Raw genomic sequence first — 26,649 nt, 5'->3', positions numbered from 1 at the left:
ATATATCAAATTATCCTGTGTCTAGTCCAGGATGGTAGTCCCATGGTCTTAAATCTGTGTTTTCATAAGTGTCAAACTATCTTATATCTCGTTCGGGATAGTGATCCCAAGATTTTCAATATATAGTTTTGTGTATTAAACTATACTCTGTGTTATTAAATCTTGCATTTATGAAAATATGGGATTTTCCTGGGGTAAAATACATCACATAATCGAATTGGTAACAAATGATAACTAAACTAACTTTACATAAGAAAATATGGGATTTTCTTGGATAACAAACCTTTTCGGAAAACTAAAGGAAACCGATACATTTTCACAAACAAAAAAACCGCTTATGAACTCACCAGCTTTATGCTGATTTTCAAACCGCTTGTATTCTCAGGTCCAAGTTAGACAGGTACCCGGTGATCTCTTTTGGTGAAGACGGAGTGTGTGGAAGACTCGTCTCGTTTTGTTCATATGATATATGTATAACTTTTGTACAATTTACTTTTCAAACAAATGTAAACTTTCATATATATATATGTAATGTAATGGTTGTTTATTGTGATTACTATGTACATTGGATTTGATACACAACGTGGAGTCCACCCCGGAAATGTTTCCGCCTTTGATTTTCGGGGTGTGACACTTTGTACCCCTACCACTTCCCCTCTCTTTTAGATTCTTCCTCTCCCCTGTAAAAAGGTTTAAGTTTCGTTTTTTCTTATTTCCATTTGTTTCTTTTTGATTTTGGAATCAATTTATGTTAATGTTTGATTTGTTGGGTTTTTTAGGAGTAATTTCTCTGTTTCACTCTCATCTCCGTCTCTTGCTCAAAAAGCCATAAACATCACTATCTTGCTCTTGCTCTAACATGTATCAACAAAGGCATTTCAAACCCTCAATCACATACTACACTCAGAATGGGATTCAAAATTTGGAATTGGATTTCATTCTCTCAACCACAGATTGAAATTTGAAAATTTGAAATCTGATTTCATGTATTTCTCTATTTCTCTCTAAACCTCTTTAATGTAGTCGGTGACCTTCTAGGGTTCGCTATCCCCTTTCTTCAATTTCTCTGTGATAGAAGATGAAGAGGATAACCACCACACTACTCCGCCACTCACCCACTCGCTCTGTCCATGCACACACACCACAACAGCTCACTATTTCTCCTTTGTTTTGATTAATGGCAGGTTAGATTGGCTTTGGATGATGAGATGATGACCGACGCTTCTTTCACTTAGAAGCCATGTTCATCAACGCTTTTGTCATTTGACTGTGATTCATATCGCTATAAGACCACCGTTTACACTCATCAATAATTCTTTTGACTGTGATTCATCTCAGACCTCACGCAAATCTGCCAACATCTCTGCTTCCTAGCAAAAGATTTCCAAGTGACCTTTAAACAATGTTTTAGCAGTAATTTTCAATTCCATTTCCGTATTCTTTAAAAGTAAGTTCGAATGGTTTTTGGTTTTATGAATTTTACAATTATTTATTTATGGTTATCATTTTTTTCTGGGATTCTTTATGTTACTTATGACCACTTTTTCTACATGTAAAATCCATACTTTTCAGAAGAGGAGAAATAAAATAAAATATTTATAAAATAAAATATTTTTATTGATTTAAAGCTCTTAATTTTCCTTGAGTTAGACTGGTTACGTGAAACTATTTAAAATAAATTGACATGTTGATTTCCATGTGAAATAGGCAAATATGTTAAACATGTTAGATTTTAACTTTTTTTTTTCCAACGTATAGCAAATTTAAATTTTGACTAATATTTAATAACATCAGTTATTAACAAAAATATTTTTATCAGGATCCTTTTTCATTTGGTTAACAATATAAGTTATATCGAAAATGTTGTTATTAGCTCTAATACATGAAGACTTGCTGTTTAAAAGAAATAAAGAAGTTTGAAAATATTGTTAGCACTTTGTGCTCATATTTAGATAGGTTACTTTATAAATGAAGTGATATAAGAAAAGGATAATGTATTTTTGGTGTTAGGTAAAAAAACATAACTCGTGACATTATTAGATGAACTCAAACAAAATTTTCATTCAAGTTCATGGATTATCTTTTGCTATGTCCAAAAAAAAATCATTAGAGAAGATTAGAGTGCAACATGGTATTTGGAAACAATGTTTTGATGTTGCTAATTAAAATCGAACCATGGCCTCATCATATCCTTTTTATCGTGGTAAACCTTAAGACATTAGATAAACTGTCTTATAATTGTTAAACACGTCTTCCATTTCCCATTTAGTTTGTTACCATTTTATTAACTAATGTGTGTAAAACTTATAACTAATAATCTCTACAAACTAATTTCTAAAAGAAAATATTAATATCAGACGCTTAGCGCGGGTAAACGGTTAGTGTGTGTGTGTATATATATATATATATATATATATATATATATATATATATATATATATATATATATAGAGAGAGAGAGAGAGAGAGAGAGAGAGAGAGAGAGAAAGAGAGAGAGAGAGAGAGGTAAATTCAATTGAGAAAATAAAAAAGAATGAGAATGAGAGAATCATTCTCAGCCAATTATTTATCTAACATGTTCAAATTAAAAAAAATGCGCGTGTCCATTTTCATTGAGGGTATCTTTGTAAATTAGCAACTTTTTTACATAGAACTTACATGTTCGTTGTTATCAATTTCCAATTTGATGATATCTTTAGCTCGTTCGAATCGGATATGACGAATTCATTATCAAGATTATTTTCTTTATATAACTCATTAGAAATTATATGTATTCATTGCATTAATCGTGAAGTTTCGCATCTGTGTTTCAGTTTTCTACTTCATATTAAGTTTCCGATTTGATCAGGTATGTATATCGTTTGAATCGGATAGATCGAAGTTCATTATCAAGATTATTGCTTTTTATAATTTGTTTGGAATTACGCTTATTATCTTCGTTTTGGAGTTGTTTCATCGGAGTTCATTATCAAGATTATCAAGTTTCGAATATGTATTGGAGTTATTTCATCGGATTTTTGTTAAGTAGTTTGAGATATTTATTTCAAATTGGAGCTGATTTAATTTTTAATCGGATATATCGTTGTAGTTTTTACGCTCTGAACTGAGAGAGATTGCTTAATTACATCATTTGATCATATATAATTTAAGTTTCTTTCAGATATTTTATACGTTGAGGTGAGATATATTCGAAATTAACCAGGTTTTTCTCTTTACAATTTTTTTTGTGAGATATGTTCGATATTAAGATTGTTTTTGTTTATTTATATGAATCATTTGATGTATTATGTCGAATTCTAGTGTTATTGATGGTGATTTGTATTCTTCTATGAGTGAGAGTGAAGAAGAAGATGTTGAGAACTTATTTTTGAAGGTATCAGTTATTGAATTATTTTGTTGTTTTTAATTTTGTTGATTATCATTGATTTATATATAAATATGTTAATATGAATAAATTGTTGTCTTATTCATATATAAATAAACGTGTGATAATTGTAATTTTGAATTTATTATTTTTTTTTTTTATTCATATATGAATAAGTTATGTTTTATTTTATATATTTTGAATCCTCATGAATTTTATGTATTCATATATGAATGTTTTATTCATATATGAATGTTTTTTGTTTTATTTATATGAGTTTCATGTATTCATATATATTATTTTTTTTATTCATACATTATTATTTTAGGTGGTGAATCTTCAAGTTCAGTACATGATGCGCAATATTGTGATGATATAATTGGAGAACATGTCCATAAGCCAGACGTAACTGTTCAACTTATTCCATTTAAGGGTTTAATCTTCAAATCATTAAAGTTGGCTATCAAAATGTATTCTGAGTATGCTGAAATTGGTGGTTTTGATGTTAGACTGAGCACACAGTCAAGGTTTGATAACAAGATTATAAAGAAGAAAAATGTTATATGTAATCGTGGTGGTAAACATAAAAAAGAAATCTTGTGACACATTAGGTACAAGTGGTGTTAGGAGGAAACGAAATTCAAATTCAAGAGCTATTGGTTGTCAAGCAATGATTATGTTTGAATCTGTGTATAGAACTCCAGATTATAAAGTTTTTCAGTTTGATGAACTTCACAACCATCCACTTGAGAAGAGAAGCAATTTAAAAAAAGCGAGACAAATATCATATTCAGAAAAAGAGTTTATTGTGCGTGCTTCCACATCAAAAATAGGTCCAACTATGGCTCATAAGTTGATGGCAAGTCTGAGAGGTGGGTATGAGTTTGTAAAGCCCAAAGTAATTGACTATAACAATTTAAGGAGAGATATCAACATGGTTATTGGTTATAAAGATGCCCAAATGATATTAAACACAATGAATGACCGTCGATCTCACTATCCAAATTACTCATTTGAGTTTAATTGTCAAGATGATGTTTTGGACTATATGTTTTGGGCTGATGAAATGGAGAAGGCATATTATGCTGAATTTGGTGATGTTATCTCGTTTGATGCGACTTACCGAACAAAAAAGTAAGTTATTTTATCTAATTTTGTTTATAGCTTATTCATATATGAGTATTTTTATATTCACTTATTAATACATCAAAAATTGACTTTAATGAACATTTTTTTGTGTGTTAGGTATCGAATGGTTTTTGTTCTGTTTACTGCTATTGACCATCATAAAAAAATCGGTTACTGTTGGATCTGGGTTGCTAAGCAATGAAAGCATTGAGTCTTACTCTTGGTTGCTTAAGGCATTTCTTAAAACTCATGGGAAAGAACCAACACTTTTTTTAACCGATCAAGATTGTGCAATAAAACAAGCTGTTGAGAATGTGTTTCGTAATTCAAAACATCGTTTATGTATGTGGCATATAATGAAAAAGTTGACAAAAAAAAAGGTATTATTTTAATATATTTCAAATATATTACTTATTAGTATATTCATTATGAATATTGATGTAGCGCACCGATTCTCAGGTATTGTTTAAATAAGATTTATTGGGTTAAGCTCTACTCGACGAGTTGGTTGACCTACTCGTCGAGTAGCAGCTGGATGAGATCGCATGTTAGTTGACCTACTCGACGAGTCCATATTGGGACTCGGGGAGTAGCAGCTGGTAAATGGAACCCTAAATCTCGGGGTTTGCACCTCTATTTAAAGGAGCCTTAGCCTCCTTTGGCCTCTTTGCAGTCTTTGAGAGCCCCTTAAAACCCTAATACGTGTGTGTGTGCCTTGGTGTGGTGTTTGAAGCTTGGAAAGAGAATCTTGGAGGAAGAAAGCTAAGAGTGCAAAGGAATTGAAGCAAGGAAGGCGTGGGAAGCAGGATTTACCTCAGTTAGCATCCTTTGGAGGTATCAAAGCGCCAATCCATACTTCCCTTTTTCCCTTTTGTTGAGTTTGTAGGGATTTTATGGATTTTCAAGTTGGTATGATGAGCTATGGGGTAGTTCTGAAGTTGTAACTTCAGATCTGGAACCTCCTTGGATTCTACAAGCATAAAGTTTCAGTTTTGGTCATGATTAAGGTCCCTCTTGAGCATGAAGTTCCATTAAGAACTTAGAATAGGCATTTAGAGCCTTTATAGCCATGCATGCACGTAAAGTTTGCAACTTTATGTGATAAGCATGCCCTAGAAGCTTGGATCTGTGATTTAGAGCCATTGCATCGCTCAAAACAAGTATGTATGGAAAGTGTACTGAATGGACTCGGCGAGTCGCAAGGTCGACTCGGCGAGGTACATGAAGATGGTCGTGAACTCGATGAGTTGGATGAACAAATCGGCGAGTCTGATGAAGATTGCCATAAACTCGACGATCTGAAGAACAACTCGGCGAGTCGGATGAGTTTTCCCTAGAATATGTATGCGTGTGTACCCATCGATTTTCAAGGAGGGAACTCGACGGGTGGTCTTAAAGTTTGAACGAGAATCGAAGGAACTCGACGAGTCACCTTGGATTGTACTTCAAGGAACTCGGCGAGTAGCCGAGGGTACTCGACGAGTTGGGGTCAACATGGATTGTTGACCTTGACTGAGGATTTTGACTTTGATCAGGGGTTGACTAGTGGGTTATGGAGTACCTTAAAAGGTTAAGGACTTAAGAGTATATTGTACTATGATAATAGGTGGTGGAGCCGGTGTCAAGTGATCCGTGAGTTGGAGTGTACCTTCCGAGTCGACATCTGCGAGGTGAGTTATCCTCACTATATCGATAGGGTCTACGGCACCAAAGCCGCCCTTTAGTTGTTATTGTTATGGTATGCTACATGTGGTTATCATCTGTTAGATCGGAATAGGGGTAGACAGTATGTTATGATCTTATGATCCGTATGGATTGGCATGTTAATGACATGCTAGGTCGGTACTCTAGTTATAAGAGAATCCTATGATCGATGATCAGTGAGATAGATATGTTTGATGTTTGTATATGCCAGTATATGATAATATGTGCACATGGTTATTTTCTTGTTGTTGGGTTGAGGCGGTCCTGCTTTGTGCTGAAGGCCAATATACCCTATGAGCGGTCCGGGGAGACTGTAGGCCCACATGGCGGAGCAGTCATGCCGAAGGCTCGAGATAGATTCAGACAGATTGTAGGCCCGGTAGGGCAGTCTAGTTAGGCCGATGGCCCAGTATGCATGTTGATTGATTGATTATTCCTGATATGGTATTGTTAGTGTGGTATTGGTATTTTGGGGGTAGCTCACTAAGCCCCCGGGCTCACAGTTTTCAGTTTATTGTTTCAGGTACTTCAAAAGATCATGGAAAGGCAAAGGCGTGACCGTACTAATCCTCATCCTTATGTTATGAGTTTTGGGACACTCTGAAGGAAAATGATTTGAAAACATTTTGTAAACAATGCTATTTGGTTTTTATTTATGATTGAAAAAGTTTAAATTTGGGGTAAAATTTATCAATGTTACAAGTTGGTATCAGAGCCTTGGTTTGAGTGAATTGGAGAAACACTCGTGTAAATCCAGTCTCAAATCAAGGAGATTTTCGGAAAATAAGTTTTAAAATGGTTTTCAAAATAAAGGATGCATTGATGCAGAGGGTACGATCAAACGGAGCCTGTAAGTAAACCTCAAAATACAATATAGTTATTTGTTATTCGGATATGTTAGAACAACATGCTAGTGCTATGCTTGGGATCTTTGGGAATCGCATGATAGATTTGCCTGATTATATGATGCCTATTAGCCTAGGGTTTCTTGTATGTGGAGTTGACATCATAACTGTAGATGTTTAGTGTATGCATCACGGCTTTGCATAATAAAGACCTTATAGCCTGAGAATGTTGATTCGGCCTTCGAGTAGGATTGAATATTCGAAAGTCTATTGGGTCCAGCGTTATGTGCAGCTAGTAGGCACTAGCGCTGCAGGGGATGATGGAAGTTTCATGGATGTGTGAGTCATGAGAAGTGGTGAGACTCAATGCGAGATAGTTGATATTGCTCTAGAAGTGAGGGTTGAGCGCATTTCTATGTTGATGATATTGTTAGGGCGTTGTGGTGATACTTGAGACAAATATGGGTAGGTGTGGAAGGTAGTATGGGCCCGTACTACGGAAAGCACATGACCCATACGCGTAGCAAGGAAATCACAACCCCTAGGGTATATGGGTTTTGGTCTCCCGACATTATGTTATTTATCTGATGACTTGTATATACATATTTATGTATGGTGGTGATGAGACGTGTTGCATCGGGATCCGGATCATGATTAGGATCTGGATCGGGGTTGTGAGACAGGGGGTGGAGGTGGCCGGTAGCACCTGATCCTGTGGTTCAGATAGAGACCGAAGAGTTGGATGCCAGGATCCGGGAGATCATGCACGACGAGATTGGTGCTACGTTCCGAGAGCAGCTACCAGAGATGTTTGTGTCGATTAAGACCGAGATGTTTGAGTACTTTGATGAGCGATATGCAGCTCTAGCAGAGACAACTGCCGCTGCAGCCACTTCGGCCGTAACTGCGACATAGGTTGGAGGAGGAGCCGACAGGGCTTTCCACTACCGGGACTTTGATAATACGAAGCCCCCGATGTTTGATGGTACACAAGATGCGATTAGGGCTATGAGGTGGTTATTTGACGTGGAGGGTTGTTTCTTCACGTGCTCATGTCCTGCTGAGTAGAAGGTCAGGTGTGCCCTGAACCTACTGAGGCTTGGGGCAAAGGACTGGTGGAGGCTGACGACTGGGTTGTATACTGATGATCAACGGGCTACTGTTACTTGGGAGTAGTTCAGAGATATGTTCTTCACCCGCTACGTTCCACACATTGAGCGGGAGCGGCTTGCGCATGAGTTTTTGACATTCAGGCAGGATGGGGAGTCTGTGATGGAGATTACCCGGATGTTCACTGAGAGGGATATGTTTGCCTAGAGTTTGTGTAAGAGCAGTCTCAGATGACTCATTATCTGAGTATGCTCAAGACGGACATACGACATTTTGTGGCTACACAACGTTGTGATACCTCCTGGATCTACATGAAGCCACGAGGCGGCATGAGTTGGAGATAGAGCTACAACTGAAGTAGCAGCGTCGGGCACCGATACAGTCTCAGCCGACGCCTAAGCGGTCTAAGACCGCTGATACATGGTATGGGGGTCAGCAGAGCCGCACTTGTGGAAAGTGTGGCAGGGTTCATTCGGGAGTTTGTAAATTAGGAGGTGGGTGCCACAAATGTGGCAAGGAGGGGCACTATGCCAGGGACTGCCGTCAGTCCGCCCGTCTCACAGATATAAGGATTTGTTACCATTGTCATCAGATTGGTCATGTGAAGACCAACTGTTCGCAGCTCGCTGCCAAGCTGACGCAGGGTTCCGCATCAACTACTGTGAGGATTGGAGATGGGAGGCCATTCAAGGTGCAGCCTCCGAAGGCTCAAGGTTACGCCTTCCAGCTCGCGACCGAGGAGGCCAAGGCAGCACCAGATGTGGTTGCTGGTACGTTTCTATTCTCGGTCTCAGTTATTGTATTTGTGTTATGCTTATTGATTGTACCTGTGATTAGGTACGTTTTTAGTGAAGTCTTTTCCCGCTTTGGTATTATTTGAATCAGGGGCGAGTCGTTCGTTTGTATCTCAGACCTTCTCTAGAGGGCTCAGTGTGCCGATAGATGATCTTGAGTGTCTGTTGAGAGTTTTGATCGCCAACGAGCATGGGGTTTCTGCTTCTTCGGTTTGTCGGGGATGCGAGTTGGAGATTTTCGGGGTGTCCTTCCCGATAGATTTGATTCCTATCCCCATGGGGGAAGTGTGCGTGATTGTAAGGATGGATTGGCTTAGCCGTTTTGGCGCCACAATCGATTGTGAGGGACATCGGGTGGTGGTTCGAACCCCAAGTGGGGGAGAACTCGTAGTATATGGTGAGGGAACCAGGTTGGGATTAGGGTTTTGTTCGGTAGCCAGGGCTCGACAGTATATTCAGAACGTGTGTGTCGGTTATTTGGTGTATGTGGTAGATACGCGGGAACTGCTGGGTATTCCAAGACTTGAGAGCGGCATAAGGAGCATCTCAGGGAATTGCTGGGGGTTCTGAGGCGAGAACGGCTATATGCCAAGTTCTTGAAATTCGAGTTTTGGTTACGAGAGGTCCAGTTCCTCAGACATCTCGTTAACCAGGAGGGGATTTTGGTCGATCTGGCCAAGGTAGAGGCGGTTATGCAGTGGGAGATTCCGAAATCTCCCTCCAACATCAGGAGTTTCTTGGGTTTAGCAGGGTATTATCGGAGATTCATTCGTGATTTCTCCAAGATTTTCGTACCCCTCACTCGTCTAATGAGGAAGGGGGTAGATTTCTGGTGGTGCCCTGATCAGCAGAGGGCATTTGAGACCCTTGGACGATGTTTATGCGAGGCGCCGGTGTTGACACTCCCCGAGGGAGTTGAGGATTTTGTGGTATTTTGTGTTGCATCCATCACAGGCTTGGGGGCAGTCCGCATGCAGAGGGGACGAGTGATAGCCTACGCATCACGGTAGCTGAAGCCGCATGAGACGAGATACCCTACGGACGATCTTGAGTTAGGAGCGGTGGTTTTCGCTCTCAAGATTTGGAGGCAGTATTTGTGTGGGGTCCGTTGTACTATATACACGGATCACAAGAGTTTGAGACATATCATGGATCAGCCGAACCTGAACATGAGGCATCGCAGGTGGCTGGATGTGGTCAAGGACTATGATTGTGAGATCCTTTACCATCCTGGTAAAGCGGACGTGGTTGCGGATGCCCTGAGCCACAAGTCAGCTAGGTCCTCGACCCCAGCCAGGTGTATGACGATAGCGGTGGATTCCCCGTTGGTGGGTTTGGTCAGGGATGCTCAGATTGAGGGTATGAGACCATAGAACTGGAAGATTGAGAGGATTAAGGGCGAAAGCCATGGGTTGTTGACCCGTTACGATTGGTTTTGGGTTCCGATGTCCGGAGGGGTCCGAAAGACAGTGATGGAGGAGGCTCATAAGTCTCGTTTTACAATTCACCCGGGAGCCACCAAGATGTACCGTGATTTGAGTTTGAGTTATTGGTGGCCTGGCATGAAGCGAGATATTATTTGGTTTGTCGAGAGGTGCTTGACCTGTAGGATGGTCAAGGGTGAGCACCAGAGGCCGCATGGTAAGCTGCAGCCTATGGAGATTCCCATGTGGAAATAGGAACGGATCGCGATGGATTTCATCACAAAGTTGCCGAAGACGGCAAGGGGGTTCGATGCTATATGGGTCATCGTGGATCGATTGACCAAGAGTGTCTATTTCCTAGCCATACGGGAGAGTTCGTCGGTAGAGAAATTGGCCGACCTGTATGTCAGAGAGATTGTCTCTCGCCATGGGGTTCCAGTTTCTATCGTTTCTGATCGAGATGTCAGGTTTACTTCCCATTTTTAGCAGAAGTTCCACGAGGAACTGGTTATGAGACTGCATTTTAGCACAACGTTCCATCCATAAACTGATGGGCAGAGTGAGTGGACCATTTAGACCCTCGAGGATACGTTGAGGGCGTGCGTCATTTATTTTGGTGAGAGTTGGGATTCCCACCTACCGCTTTCAGAATTCACCTACAACAACAACTATCATTCCAGTATGGGCACCCCGCCTTTCGAGCTGTTGTATGGGCGGAAGTGCAGAACCCCAGTCTGCTGGGGTGAGGTTGGGCACAGGGTGATGGGTCGGACAGAGGTAGTTCTGCAAACTACCGAGATGATACAGCAGATTATACAGCGACCGCAGACCGCTCAAAGTCGGCAGAAAAGTTATGCTGACCGACGCTGATCTGAGCTAGAATTTCAAGTGGGTGACATGGTTCTCCTGAAGGTCTCACCCTGGAAGGGTGTGATCCACTTCAGGAAGAGGGGAAAATTAGGTCCCCGTTATATTGGACCATTCAAGATTGTTGCCAGGGTTGGCAGGGTGGCTTATAGGCTAGAGCTTCCGGGGGAGCTTAGCCGGATCCACAACACATTTCATGTTTCACAATTACGAAAATGCATTATGGACTAGGAGGCAGTGGTATCATTTGATGACATTCAGGTCGATGAGCGCCTCAACTATGAGGAGAGGCATGTGACTATTTTGGAAAGGAAGAAGAAGATTATGCGGAACAAGGAAATACCTTTAGTAAAGGTATAGTGGGAACATCAGAAGGGATCTGAGTGGACATGGGAGCCGGATGCGGAGATCCATGAGCATTACCCGACATTTTTTATACCAACAAACTTCAAGGGCGAAGTCTAGTTCAAGTGGGGGAGAGTTGTTGTAATGCCCGTAGATCTGGGCTAGTCAATTTAGAGACGATAAGCATCAAAAATGACTTTTTGATGAAAGATTATTTAGAATGAGTAATCTTAACCAGGTTATAGTATATGTTACAAGGATTCCGTATATATAAAGAACGCCAAAATCCGAGTTATAACGAAGAAGTTACGACCTGTCGAAGTTTCGCGACAAAACCGGCACGACACAACGCGAATTAAAAAGTGAATTTATGTTAGAGTGATATTTAGCCTTATTGATCTAAATGAAAGTCGTAGAATACGTTAAACCGTGAGCGTGCATAAAAAGAACATCCAAATCTGACTTCGTATGAGGAAGTTATGATTTTTCAAAGTTTCGACTTAGCGATATGCAGCCCGAATACTCGATTTGAGATCGAGTGGGTTTTAGCCGAAACAATCTAAATGAGAATTGAATATCTCGTTAATAATAGTGAAACGATAAAAAGATAGGCGAAAACGGACGTCGGATGAAGAAGTTATGAATTTATAACAGAGTTTTCCGGTTCCGGCCTACTAAAAATAATATAATACAAATAAATTCAAAATTAGCCGACGGAGTCTAAATGAAAGTTGTAGATATTGATTTTACATACGCTTCGATATAAAGAACGTCGAAAACAGAGTTCGTATGTGAAAGTCATGAATTTCTGAAGTTCGGGGCGCGAACCCCAAAGTTGTTTCAGAGACCACGACGTGGAAACAGTGGCCACGACGTGGCATGACTTCTGACGCATTCTGGAGCCTGACATGGCAAGTGGACGATGACACATGCAGTGAAGACCAAGCCCACGACGTGGAAAAAGGTGCCACGACGTGGCAAGGGCAAAATTTTCCCTATAAATAGATTTGAAGGGCCAGCTGAGTTTGGTTGCTCATTCTCTCATCTCTATCCTGTATTGCATCGATTTACGTGCAAAGAAGTACCCCCAAAGACCTGGTATCATCCCGATACCCAATGCGAGTCCCGGAGCTCGAAGATCCAGAGAAGTGAAATTCCCGAGCCGAAGCTTCTCCCGCGAGGAGCCTAGTTTTTGTGAAGATCTTCCGGATCTACCGAAGAATACTACTTTTACAAGCCGTAGTGTTGTCCGATCATCTTCTGATCAAGTGAGTGTATATTCCCTTTCATAAACACGATATTAATACAAGTATTGTTTGAATGTATTAAGTATATGTTTGGTGTGAGTGTGTGGTTACTTTCTTCTAGCACATAAATATAAAGTATTAGCTATGAAATACGTGCTATGGGTTATATATTATTTGTCTATTTGAGATGGGCTTGGAGTTGATGTTTTTATACGAGTGTTAAATGATTCAAACTATATATGTATTTTATATCTACAAAATATGTTGGGTAGAACATGGGTAGATGAAAATAGTGGCAACTATGAGACGTAGTGCCTATTGTATAAACCTTGGTGACTATGGAGTTAGCGCCTATTGTATAAACCTTGGTGACTATGGAGTTAGCGCCTATTGTATAAACGTTGGTGACTATGGAGTTAGCGCCTATTGTATAAACCTTGGTGAATATGGAGGTAGCACCTATTGTATAAACCTTGATGACTATGGAGTTAGCACCTATTGTATAAACCTTGGTGACTATGGAGTTAGCGCCTATTTGATAAACCTTGGTGACGATGTGACTTCGTGCCTGTTGACTAAACCTTGGTGACTATGGAGTTAGCGCCTGATAACTATGGATTTAGTACCTGATAGATAAACTTTGGCAGCAATGGACTTCGTGCCGATTCCTTAGGTAAATCCTTAGGAACGAATGGATAGAGGATAGTTGATTCTTAGTGTAAAACTTTAAGAAATAAAGAAGATAATGGGGATGGGTATTTGAGTTGATTATTTGATAATTGAATATAATAACTGTATTATTGTGGGTTGAAAACCCTATATGCTCACCAGGCTCCCGACCCTGACCCACTCAGTTTTCTTTGCATTACAGGTAATGGCACAAGGGTATAAGTTGATGGACTTGACGAGAGATTTTGGATTATAGATCAGTAGTTATAAATAAATGTTGTAAGGTCTATTTTATACTGTTTATGCTTTTGGTCTGTATCGGAACATGAGATCCCAATGTTTTATTATTAAATAAAATACGTTCTCTTTGATAAATGTTTTGATAACTTATTATCATATCTTGTTTTGGGAACAAATTTCACAACCGTTTTCTTTAAACGATTACTCTTATTTTAAAAAAAGCATAAACAAATCGGTCTTTTATGGTCGTGAAATTGGGGATGTCACAGTTGGTATCAGAGGATTAGTTTAAGCGAACTAGGAATTTGTAGGATTTCTAAACTTAAACTTAGAATGCTAAGCGATGATTGTGAGATGAGTGTCTACCATATTCTAGGCACGAGCACTAGTATATTTTAGGAAAGATGCCTAAAATGCTTTTATGTGCTAAATGCTATATGTTTGCCTTATATGCTATTATTTGTTTGGATCTATAGTCTGTTGCCGACCGGATCTGGAAATTTTATGTGCTCCGGGTTCTAAACGTTTAATTACGATATTAGAACTATCATGTAATTTTTCGGAGTAATAAGGAGGATTACACATCTAAACCTTCCTCTATCTATATTCTCGTCTCGATACACCGAATGTATGCTTTGGTGTATAGAACGTTATGGTGAAGACTCATAGAGAATTGAGTAAATGGAGGAAATGAAAGGCTTATGATAGTGAATGACACCTATCAGAAGATATTGTAAGAGTGGTATCTTGCCATTAGAATATGTCTGATAAAATAACGGAACGTTTAGAGGAGTACAGTACGTCTAAAGTACACCTTCGATTAGCAGGATGCTGAAACAGTTGGTGTAATTCTTGAAGTTGTCCCATCGTCTAGAATTTCCATCACCAGCTGAGTTGATGTAGAATTGATGAGTGAAGATGCGCATGGAGGAAGTCCTAGTAGAGTCTAGAAAAATTTGTATGATTAATTGGACAGATTATTATGTGTTAAATTGTTTTGTGATATTAGGAATTAGGGACTGCGAGACAATAGTTGGGACGAGTATGAGTAGGTGTGAATAGTAGTAGAGATGCATACTACTGGAAGCACATGACTCATGCTTGGATCATGGGAAGTCACAAGGTTACAAAGGAGCTAGTAATTGATTCCGTTTTATTCAAGTATATCATTACCATTGTTTCGGTAATGACTAGTAAGATGGTTGTTATTCCGACCCTAGTGGTCATATTAATTGAGTCCGACTACGATGAGAGGTCATCAGGACACAACCCATCGGTATGTTACAATAGATAAAGGAAAGTATTTATCCTAAGAAGAATAAGGAGTCCACAATAAGGACTTATTTGGTAACTCGGAAGTTATGATTGAAAGTACATCATAGTACGAAAAGTAGATGCAAGATTTGGGCCTCGTCTGTAGTCAAGAAAGCCATAGAGTTAAATACTCTTTCAAGGAAACATAGAAGTTACGGTTATTACCTAGGATGAAGAAATAACGTGTGGAATCATTATGCAAGCCCTATTTCGTTGATGATTCCGGGACGTAATCATCCTAAGGCGGAGATAATTGTAACGCTCGTAGATCAGGGCGAGTCAATTTAAAGACGATAAGCATCAAAAATGACTTTTTTATGAAAGATTATTTAGAATGAGTAATCTTAACGAAGTTATAGTATATGTTACAAGGATTATGTACATATAAAGAACGCCAAAATCCGAGTTATAACAAAGAAGTTATGACCTGTCGAAGTTTCGCGACAAAACCGGCACGACACAACTCGACGTAAAAAGTGAATTTACGTTAGAGCGATATTTAGCCTTAGCGATCTAAATGATAATTGTAGAATACGTTAAACCTTGAGCGTGCATATAAAGAACATCCAAATCTGACTTCGTATGAGGAAGTTATGATTTTTCTAAGTTTCGACTTAGCGGTATGCAGCCCGAATACTCGATTTGAGATCGAACGGGTTTTAGCCGAAACAATCTAAATTAGAATCTAAGATCTCGTTAATAATAGTGAAATTTAGCCAACAGATTCTAAATGAATGTTGTAAATATTGTTTTTACCTACGCTTCGATATAAAGAACGTCGAAAACGGAGTTCGTATGTGAAAGTTATGAATTTCTAAAGTTCGGGCGCGAACCCCAAAGTTGTTTCAGAGACCATGACGTGGAAATAGTGGCCACGATGTGGCATGACTTCTGACGCATTCTGGAGCCGGACATAGCAAGTGGACGATGACACATGCAGTGAAGACCAAGCCCACGACGTGGAAAAAGGTGCCACGACGTGGCAAGGGCAAAATTTTCCCTATAAATAGATTTGAAGGGCCAGCCGAGTTTGGTTGCTCATTCTCTCATCTCTATCCTGTATTGCATCGATTTACGTGCAAACAAGTACCCCCGCAGTCTCGGTTCATCCCGAAACCCGACGAGAGTCCCGAAGCCTGAAGATCCAGAGAAGTGAAATTCCCGAGCCGAAGCTTTTCCCGCGAGGAGCCTAGTTTTTGTGAAGATCTTCCGGATCTACCGAAGAATACTACTTTTACAAGCCATAGTGCTGTCCGATCATCTTCTGATCAAGTGAGTGTATATTCCCTTTCATAAACACGATATTAATACAAGTATTGTTTGAATGTATTAAGTATATGTTTGGTGTGAGTGTGTGGTTACTTTCTTCTAGCACATAAATATAAAGTATTAGCTATGAAATACGTGCTATGTGTTATATATTATTTGTCTATTTGACATGGGCTTGGAGTTGATGTTTTTATACGAGTGTTAAATGATTCAAACTATATATGTATTTTATATCTACAAAATATGTTGGGTAGAACATGGGTAGATGAAAATAGTGGCAACTATGAGACGTAGTGCCTATTGTATAAACCTTGGTGACTATGGAGTTAGCGCCTATTGTATAAACGTTGGTGACTATGGAGTTAGCGCCTATTGTATAAACCTTGGTGAATATGGAGGTAGCACCTATTGTATAAACCTTGATGACTATGGAGTTAGCACCTATTGTATAAACCTTGGTGACTATGGAGTTAGCGCCTATTTGATAAACCTTGGTGACGATGTGACTTCGTGCCTGTTGACTAAACCTTGGTGACTATGGAGTTAGCGCCTGATAACTATGGATTTAGTACCTGATAGATAAACTTTGGCAGCAATGGACTTCGTGCCGATTCCTTAGGTAAATCCTTAGGAACGAATGGATAGAGGATAGTTGATTCTTAGTGTAAAACTTTAAGAAATAAAGAAGATAATGGGGATGGGTATTTGAGTTGATTATTTGATAATTGAATATAATAATTGTATTATTGTGGGTTGAAAACCCTATATGCTCACCAGGCTCCCGACCATGACCCACTCAGTTTTCTTTGCATTACAGGTAATGGCACAAGGGTATAAGTTGATGGACTTGATGAGAGATTTTGGATTATAGATCAGTAGTTATAAATAAATGTTGTAAGGTCTATTTTATACTGTTTATGCTTTTGGTCTGTATCGGAACATGAGATCCCAAGGTTTTATTATTAAATAAAATACGTTCTCTTTGATAAATGTTTTGATAAGTTATTATCATATCTTGTTTTGGGAACAAATTTCACAACCGTTTTCTTTAAACGATTACTCTTATTTTAAAAAAAGCATAAACAAATCGGTCTTTTCTGGTCGTGAAATTGGGGATGTCACAGTTGGTATCAGAGGATTAGTTTAAGCGAACTACGAATTTGTAGGATTTCTAAACTTAAACTTAGAATGCTAAGCGATGATTGTGAGATGAGTGTATACCATATTCTAGGCACAAGCACTAGTATATTTTAGGAAAGATGCCTAAAATGCTTTTATGTGCTAAATGCTATATGTTTGCCTTATATGCTATTATTTGTTTGGATCTATAGTCTGTTGCCCACCGGATCTGGAAATTTTATGTGCTCCGGGTTCTAAACGTTTAATTACGATATTAGAACTGTCATGTAATTTTTCGGAGTAATAAGGAGGATTACACATCTAAACCTTCCTCTATCTATATTCTCGTCTCGATACACCGAACCTATGCTTTGGTGTATAGAACGTTATGGTGAAGACTCATAGAGAATTGAGTAAATGGAGGAAATGAAAGGCTTATGATAGTGAATGACACCTATCAGAAGATATTGTAAGAGTGGTATCTTGCCATTAGAATATGTCTGATAAAATAACAGAACGTTTAGAGGAGTACAGTACGTCTAAAGTACACCTTCGATTAGCAGGATGCTGAAACAGTTGGTGTAATTCTTGAAGTTGTCCCATCGTCTAGAATTTCCATCACCAGCTGAGTTGAAGTAGAATTGATGAGTGAAGATGCGCATGGAGGAAGTCCTAGTAGAGTCTAGAAAAATTTGTATGATTAATTGGACATATTATTATGTGTTAAATTGTTTTGTGATATTAGGAATTGGGGACTGCGAGACAATACTTGGGACGAGTATGAGTAGGTGTGAATAGTCGTAGAGATGCATACTACTGGAAGCACATGACTCACGCTTGGATCATGGGAAGTCACAAGGTTACAAAGGAGCTAGTAATTGATTCCGTTTTATTCAAGTATATCATTACCATTGTTTCGGTAATGACTAGTAAGATGGTTGTTATTCCGACCCTAGTGGTCATATTAATTGAGTCCGACTACGATGAGAGGTCATCAGGACACGACCCATCGGTATGTTACAACAGATAAAGGAAAGTATTTATCCTAAGAAGAATAAGGAGTCCACAATAAGGACTTATTTGGTTACTCGGAAGTTATGATTGAAAGTACATCATAGTACGAAAAGTAGATGCAAGATTTGGGCCTCGTCTGTAGTCAAGAAAGCCATAGAGTTAAATACTCTTTCAAGGAAACATAGAAGTTACGGTTATTACCTAGGATGAAGAAATAACGTGTGGAATCATTATGCAAGCCCTATTTCGTTGATGATTCCGGGACGTAATCATCCTAAGGCGGAGATAATTGTAACGCTCGTAGATCAGGGCGAGTCAATTTAAAGGCGATAAGCATCAAAAATGACTTTTTTATGAAAGATTATTTAGAATGAGTAATCTTAACGAAGTTATAGTATATGTTACAAGGATTATGTACATATAAAGAAAGCCAAAATCCGAGTTATAACAAAGAAGTTATGACCTGTCGAAGTTTCGCGACAAAACCGGCACGACACAACTCGACGTAAAAAGTGAATTTACGTTAGAGCGATATTTAGCCTTAGCGATCTAAATGATAATTGTAGAATACGTTAAACCTTGAGCGTGCATTTAAAGAACATCCAAATCTGACTTCGTATGAGGAAGTTATGATTTTTCTAAGTTTCGACTTAGCGGTATGCAGTCCGAATACTCGATTTGAGATCGAGCGGGTTTTAGCCGAAACAATCTAAATGAGAATCGAAGATCTCGTTAATAATAGTGAAATTTAGCCAACAGGTTCTAAATGAATGTTGTAAATATTGTTTTTACCTACGCTTCGATATAAAGAACGTCGAAAACGGAGTTCGTATGTGAAAGTTATGAATTTCTAAAGTTCGGGCGCGAACCCCAAAGTTGTTTCAGAGACCATGACGTGGAAATAGTGGCCACGATGTGGCATGACTTCTGACGCATTCTGGAGCCTGACATAGCAAGTGGACGATGACACATGCAGTGAAGACCAAGCCCACGATGTGGAAAAAGGTACCACGACGTGGCAAGGGTAAAATTTTCCCTATAAATAGATTTGAAGGGCCAGCCGAGTTTGGTTGCTCATTCTCTCATCTCTATACTGTATTGCATCGATTTACATGCAAACAAGTACCCCCGCAGTCTCGGTATCATCCTGAGACCCGAAGAGAGTCCCGAAGCCTGAAGATCCAGAGAAGTGAAATTCCCGAGTCGAAGCTTTTCCCGCGAGGAGCCTAGTTTTTGTGAAGATCTTCCAGATCTACCGAAGAATACTACTTTTACAAGCCGTAGTGCTGTCCGATCATCTTCTGATCAAGTGAGTGTATAGTCCCTTTCATAAACACGATATTAATACAAGTATTGTTTGAATGTATTAAGTATATGTTTGGTGTGAGTGTGTGGTTACTTTCTTCTAGCACATAAATATAAAGTATTAGCTATGAAATACGTGCTATGTGTTATATATTATTTGTCTATTTGAGATGGGCTTGGAGTTGATGTTTTTATACGAGTGTTAAATGATTCAAACTATATATGTATTTTATATCTACAAAATATGTTAGGTAGAACATGGGTAGATGAAATAGTGGCAACTATGAGACGTAGTGCCTATTGTATAAACCTTGGTGACTATGGAGTTAGCGCCTATTGTATAAACCTTGGTGACTATGGAGTTAGCACCTATTGTATAAATTTTGGTGACTATGGAGTTAGCGCCTATTGTATAAAACTTGGTGACTATCGAGTTAGCACCTATTGTATAAACCTTGGTGACTATGGAGTTAGCGCCTATTGTATAAACCTTGGTGACTATGGAGTTAGCGCCTATTTGATAAACCTTGGTGACGATGTGACTTCGTGCTTGTTGACTAAACCTTGGTGACTATGGAGTTAGCGCCTGATAACTATGGATTTAGTACCTGATAGATAAACTTTGGCAACAATGGACTTCGTGCCGATTCCTTAGGTAAATCCTTAGGAACGAATGGATAGAGGATAGTTGATTCTTAGTGTAAAACTTTAAGAAATAAAGAAGATAATGGGGATGGGTATTTGAGTTGATTATTTGATAATTGAATATAATAACTGTATTATTGTGGGTTGAAAACCCTATATGCTCACCAGGCTCCCGACCCTGACCCACTCAGTTTTCTTTGCATTACAGGTAATGGCACAAGGGTATAAGTTGATGGACTTGACGAGAGATTTTGGATTATAGATCAGTAGTTATAAATAAATGTTGTAAGGTCTATTTTATACTGTTTATGCTTTTGGTCTGTATCGGAACATGAGATCCCAAGGTTTTATTATTAAATAAAATACGTTCTCTTTGATAAATGTTTTGATAAGCTATTGTCATATCTTGTTTTGGGAACAAATTTCACAACCGTTTTCTTTAAACGATTACTCTTATTTTAAAAAAAGCATAAACAAATCGGTCTTTTCTGGTCGTGAAATTGGGGATGTCACAGTTGGTATCAGAGGATTAGTTTAAGCGAACTAGGAATTTGTAGGATTTCTAAACTTAAACTTAGAATGCTAAGCGATGATTGTGAGATGAGTGTCTACCATATTCTAGGCACGAGCACTAGTATATTTTAGGAAAGATGCCTAAAATGCTTTTATGTGCTAAATGCTATATGTTTGCCTTGTATGCTATTATTTGTTTGGATCTATAGTCTGTTGCCCACCGGATCTGGAAATTTTATGTGCTCCGGGTTCTAAACATTTAATTGCGATATTAGAACTATCATGTAATTTTTCGGAGTAATATGGAGGATTACACATCTAAACCTTCCTCTATCTATATTCTCGTGTCGATACACCGAACGTATGCTTTGGTGTATAGAACGTTATGGTGAAGACTCATAGAGAATTGAGTAAATGGAGGAAATGAAAGGCTAATGATAGTGAATGACACCTATCAGAAGATATTGTAAGAGTGGTATCTTGCCATTAGAATATGTCTGATAAAATAACGGAACGTTTAGAGGAGTACAGTACGTCTAAAGTACACCTTCGATTAGCAGGATGCTGAAACAGTTGGTGTAATTCTTGAAGTTGTCCCATCGTCTAGAATTTCCATCATCAGCTGAGTTGAAGTAGAATTGATGAGTGAAGATGCGCATGGAGGAAGTCCTAGTAGAGTCTAGAAAATTTTGTATGATTAATTGGACAGATTATTATGTGTTAAATTGTTTTGTGATATTAGGAATTGGGGACTGCGAGACAATACTTGGGACGAGTATGAGTAGGTGTGAATAGTGGTAGAGATGCATACTACTGGAAGCACATGACTCACGCTTGGATCATGGGAAGTCACAAGGTTACAAAGGAGCTAGTAATTGATTCCGTTTTATTCAAGTATATCATTACCATTGTTTCGGTAATCACTAGTAAGATGGTTGTTATTCCGACCCTAGTGGTCATATTAATTGAGTCCGACTACGATGAGAGGTCATCAGGACACGACCCATCGGTATGTTACAACAGATAAAGGAAAGTATTTATCCTAAGAAGAATAAGGAGTCCACAATAAGGACTTATTTGGTTACTCGGAAGTTATGATTGAAAGTACATCATAGTACGAAAAGTAGATGCAAGATTTAGGCCTCGTCTGTAGTCAAGAAAGCCATAGAGTTAAATACTCTTTCAAGGAAACATAGAAGTTTTGGTTATTACCTAGGATGAAGAAATAACGTGTGGAATCATTATGCAAGCCCTATTTCGTTGATGATTCCGGGACGTAATCATCCTAAGGCGGAGATAATTGTAACGCTCGTAGATCAGGGCGAGTCAATTTAAAGACGATAAGCATCAAAAATGACTTTTTTATGAAAGATTATTTAGAATGAGTAATCTTAACGAAGTTATAGTATATGTTACAAGGATTATGTACATATAAAGAACGCCAAAATCCGAGTTATAACAAAGAAGTTATGACCTGTCGAAGTTTCGCGACAAAACCGGCACGACACAACTCGACGTAAAAAGTGAATTTACGTTAGACCGATATTTAGCCTTAGCGATCTAAATGATAATTGTAGAATACGTTAAACCTTGAGCGTGCATATAAAGAACATCCAAATCTGACTTCGTATGAGGAAGTTATGATTTTTCTAAGTTTCGACTTAGCGGTATGCAACCCGAATACTCGATTTGAGATCGAGCGGGTTTTAGCCGAAACAATCTAAATGAGAATCGAAGATCTCGTTAATAATAGTGAAATTTAGCCAACAGATTCTAAATGAATGTTGTAAATATTGTTTTTACCTACGCTTCGATATAAAGAACGTCGAAAACGGAGTTCGTATGTGAAAGTTATGAATTTCTAAAGTTCGGGCGTGAACCCCAAAGTTGTTTCAGAGACCATGACGTGGAAATAGTGGCCACGATGTGGCATGACTTCTGACGCATTCTGGAGCCTGACATAGCAAGTGGACGATGACACATGCAGTCGACGTGGAAAAAGGTGCCACGACGTGGCAAGGGCAAAATTTTCCCTATAAATAGATTTGAAGGGCCAGCCGACTTTGGTTGCTCATTCTCTCATCTCTATCCTGTATTGCATCGATTTACGTGCAAACAAGTACCCCCGCAGTCTCGGTATCATCCCGAGACCCGAAGAGAGTCCCGAAGCCTGAAGATCCAGAGAAGTGAAATTCCCGAGACGAAGCTTTTCCCGCGAGGAGCCAAGTTTTTGTGAAGATCTTCCGGATCTACCGAAGAATACTACTTTTACAAGCCGTAGTGCTGTCCGATCATCTTCTGATCAATTGAGTGTATAGTCCCTTTCATAAACACGATATTAATACAAGTATTGTTTGAATGTATTAAGTATATGTTTGGTGTGAGTGTGTGGTTACTTTCTTCTAGCACATAAATATAAAGTATTAGCTATGAAATACGTGCTATGTGTTATATATTATTTGTCTATTTGAGATGGGCTTGGAGTTGATGTTTTTATACGAGTGTTAAATGATTCAAACTATATATGTATTTTATATCTACAAAATATGTTAGGTAGAACATGGGTAGATGAAATAGTGGCAACTATGAGACGTAGTGCCTATTGTATAAACCTTGGTGAATATGGAGTTAGCGCCTATTGTATAAACCTTGGTGACTATGGAGTTAGCGCCTATTTGATAAACCTTGGTGACGATGTGACTTCGTGCCTGTTGACTAAACCTTGGTGACTATGGAGTTAGCGCCTGATAACTATGGATTTAGTACCTGATAGATAAACTTTGGCAGCAATGGACTTCGTGCCGATTCCTTAGGTAAATCCTTAGGAACGAATGGATAGAGGATAGTTGATTCTTAGTGTAAAACTTTAAGAAATAAAGAAGATAATGGGGATGGGTATTTGAGTTGATTATTTGATAATTGAATATAATAACTGTATTATTGTGGGTTGAAAACCCTATATGCTCATCAGGCTCCCGACCCTGACCCACTCAGTTTTCTTTGCATTACAGGTAATGGCACAAGGGTATAAGTTGATGGACTTGACGAGAGATTTTGGATTATAGATCAGTAGTTATAAATAAATGTTGTAAGGTCTATTTTATACTGTTTATGCTTTTGGTCTGTATCGGAACATGAGATCCCAAGGTTTTATTATTAAATAAAATACGTTCTCTTTGATAAATGTTTTGATAAGTTATTATCATATCTTGTTTTGGGAACAAATTTCACAACCGTTTTCTTTAAACGATTACTCTTATTTTAAAAAAAGCATAAACAAATCGGTCTTTTCTGGTCGTGAAATTGGGGATGTCATAATTGTAATGCCACGATTCTCTAGTATTACTTAAATAAGATTTATTGGGTTAAGCACTACTCGACGAGTTGGTTGACCTACTCATCGAGTAGCAGCTGGATGAGATCGCGTGTTAAGTGACCTACTCGACGAGTCGATATTGGGACTCGGCGAGTAGGAGCTGGCAGATGAAACCCTGAATCCCGGGGTTTGCACCTCTATTTAAAGGTGCCTTAGCTTCCTTTGTCCTCTTTGTAGTCTTTGGGAGCCCGTTAAAACCCTAATACGTGTGTGTGCCTTGGTGTGGTGTTTGAAGCTTGGAAAGAGAATCTTGGAGGAAGAAAGCTAAGAGTGCAAAGGAATTGAAGCAAGGAAGGCGTGGGAAGCAGGATTTACCTGAAATAGCATCCTTTGGAGGTATCAAAGTGCCAATCCTTACTTCCCTTTTTCCTTTTTGTTGAGTTTCTAGGGCTTTTATGGATTTTCAAGTTGGTATGATGAGCTATGGGCTAGATCTGAAGTTGTAACTTCAAATCTGGACCCTCCTTGGATTCTAGAAGCATAAAGTTTCAGTTTTGGTCATGATTAAGGTCCCTCTAGAGCATGAAGTTCCATTAAGAACTTAAAATAGGCATTTAGAGCCTTTATAGCCATGCATCCATGTAAATTTTGCAACTTTACGTGATAAGCATGCCCTACAAGCTTGGATCTGTGATTTGGAGCCGTTGCATGGCTCAAAACAAGTCTGTATGGAAAGTGGACTGAATCGACTCGACGAGTTGCAAGGTCGACTCGGCGAGTCACATGAAGATGGCCGTGAACTCGACGAGTTGGATGGACAACTCAGCGAGTCCGATGAAGATTGCCATAAACTCAATGAGTTGAAGAACAACTCGGCGAGTCGGATGAGTTTTCCCTAGAATATATATGCGTGTGTATCCATCGAGTTGCAAGGAGGGAACTCGACGGGTGGTCTTAAAGTTTGAACGAGAATCGAAGGAACTCGACGAGTCACCCCGATGACTCGGCGAGTTGGATTGTACTTCAAGGAACTCGACGAGTAGCAAAGGGTACTCGGCGAGTTGCGGTCAAGATGGACTATTGACCTTGATTGAGGGTTTTGACTTTGATCAGGGGTTGACTAGTGGGTTATGGAGTACCTTATAAGGTTAAGAACTTACGAGTATATTGTACTATGATAATAGGTGGTGGAGCCTGTGTTATGTGATCCGTGAGTTGGAGTTTACCTTCCGAGTTGACATCTGCAAGGTGAGTTATCCTCACTATATCGATAGGGTCAACGGCACCAAAGTCGGCCCTTTAGTTGTTATTGTTATGGTATGCTACATGTGGTTATGATATGTTATATCAGAATCAGGGTAGATAGTATGTTATGGTTGTATGATCTATAGGGATTGGTATGTTAGTGACCTGCTTGGTCAGTACTCTAGTTACAGGAGAATCCAATGATCGATGATCAGTGAGATAGATATGTTTGATGTTTGTATATGCCAATATATGATAGTATGTGCACATGGTTATTTGCTTGTGGTTGGGTTGAGGCGGTCATGCTTTGTGCTGAAGGCCAATATACTCTATGAGCGGTCCAGGGGGACTGTAGGCCCATATGGCGGAGCATTCAGGACGAAGGCTCAGATAGATTCAGACAGACTGTAGGCCTAGTAGGGCGGTCTAGTCAGGACGATCGCTCAGCATGCATGTTGATTGATTGATTATTCCTGATATGGTATTGTAAGTGTGGTTTTGGTATTTTGGGGGTAGCTCACTAAGCCCTCGGGCTTACAGTTTTCAGTTTATTTTTTCAGGTACTTCCAGAGATCATGGAAAGGTGAAGGCGTGACCGTACCACTCCTCATCCTTATGTTATGATTTTTGGGACACTCTGAAGGAAAATGATTTGAAAACATTTTGTAAACAATGCTATTTAGTTTTTATTTATGATTGAATAAGTTTAAATTTGGCGTAAAATTTATGGATGTTACAATTGATTGTTATTTAACTTATTATTATTTATTCATTTATGAATATTTTTGTTTTAATACAGATATCAGATGATTTATTTACGAACACAGACTTTAGAAAAAGGTTTTCGAAGCTTATTTGGGACATTAATTTGAAACCTGATGTTTTTGAGGTGAAGTGGGGTTTGCTTATGAAGGAATTCAATCTTGAAGACACAAGATGGTTTAAAGACATGTTTACAATACGTGATTCATGGATACCTGGATATTTTTGTGATATTCCAATGTGTGGTTTGATGAAGACTACATCGAGGTCAGAGAGTATGAATTCATTTTTTAATACATACTCAGAAAGCGGGAACTTACTTTTGAATTTCATGATGAATTACAACACTGCCATTCAAAAGCAAAGGAATACTCAACGAGAGCTTGATAAAGCATCAAAGGAAGCATAAT

The 26,649-nt window shown here is 38.8% G+C and overlaps 1 protein-coding gene across 1 annotated transcript; it reads left to right on the top strand.

The window, feature by feature from the left end:
* The first annotated feature begins 3,286 nt into the window (after window positions 1-3,286).
* Window positions 3,287-26,648, top strand: LOC145040457 (protein FAR1-RELATED SEQUENCE 5-like). The gene is made up of 7 exons (XM_078988380.1): window positions 3,287-3,398; window positions 3,693-3,929; window positions 3,976-4,498; window positions 4,610-4,619; window positions 4,726-4,872; window positions 4,937-4,951; window positions 26,277-26,648. The coding sequence occupies exons 1-7, from the start codon at window positions 3,287-3,289 to the stop codon at window positions 26,646-26,648; spliced, it is 1,416 nt and encodes a 471-aa protein (XP_078844506.1).
* The last annotated feature ends 1 nt before the right edge of the window (window position 26,649 follows it).

The sequence above is a fragment of the Lactuca saligna genome, chromosome 4 (genome assembly GCF_052625555.1).
Source record: "Lactuca saligna cultivar CGN05327 chromosome 4, ASM5262555v1, whole genome shotgun sequence".
NCBI lineage: Eukaryota > Viridiplantae > Streptophyta > Magnoliopsida > Asterales > Asteraceae > Lactuca > Lactuca saligna.
Note: the sequence above shows the minus strand (reverse complement) of the source record. Positions and strands in the feature narration are given on the sequence as shown.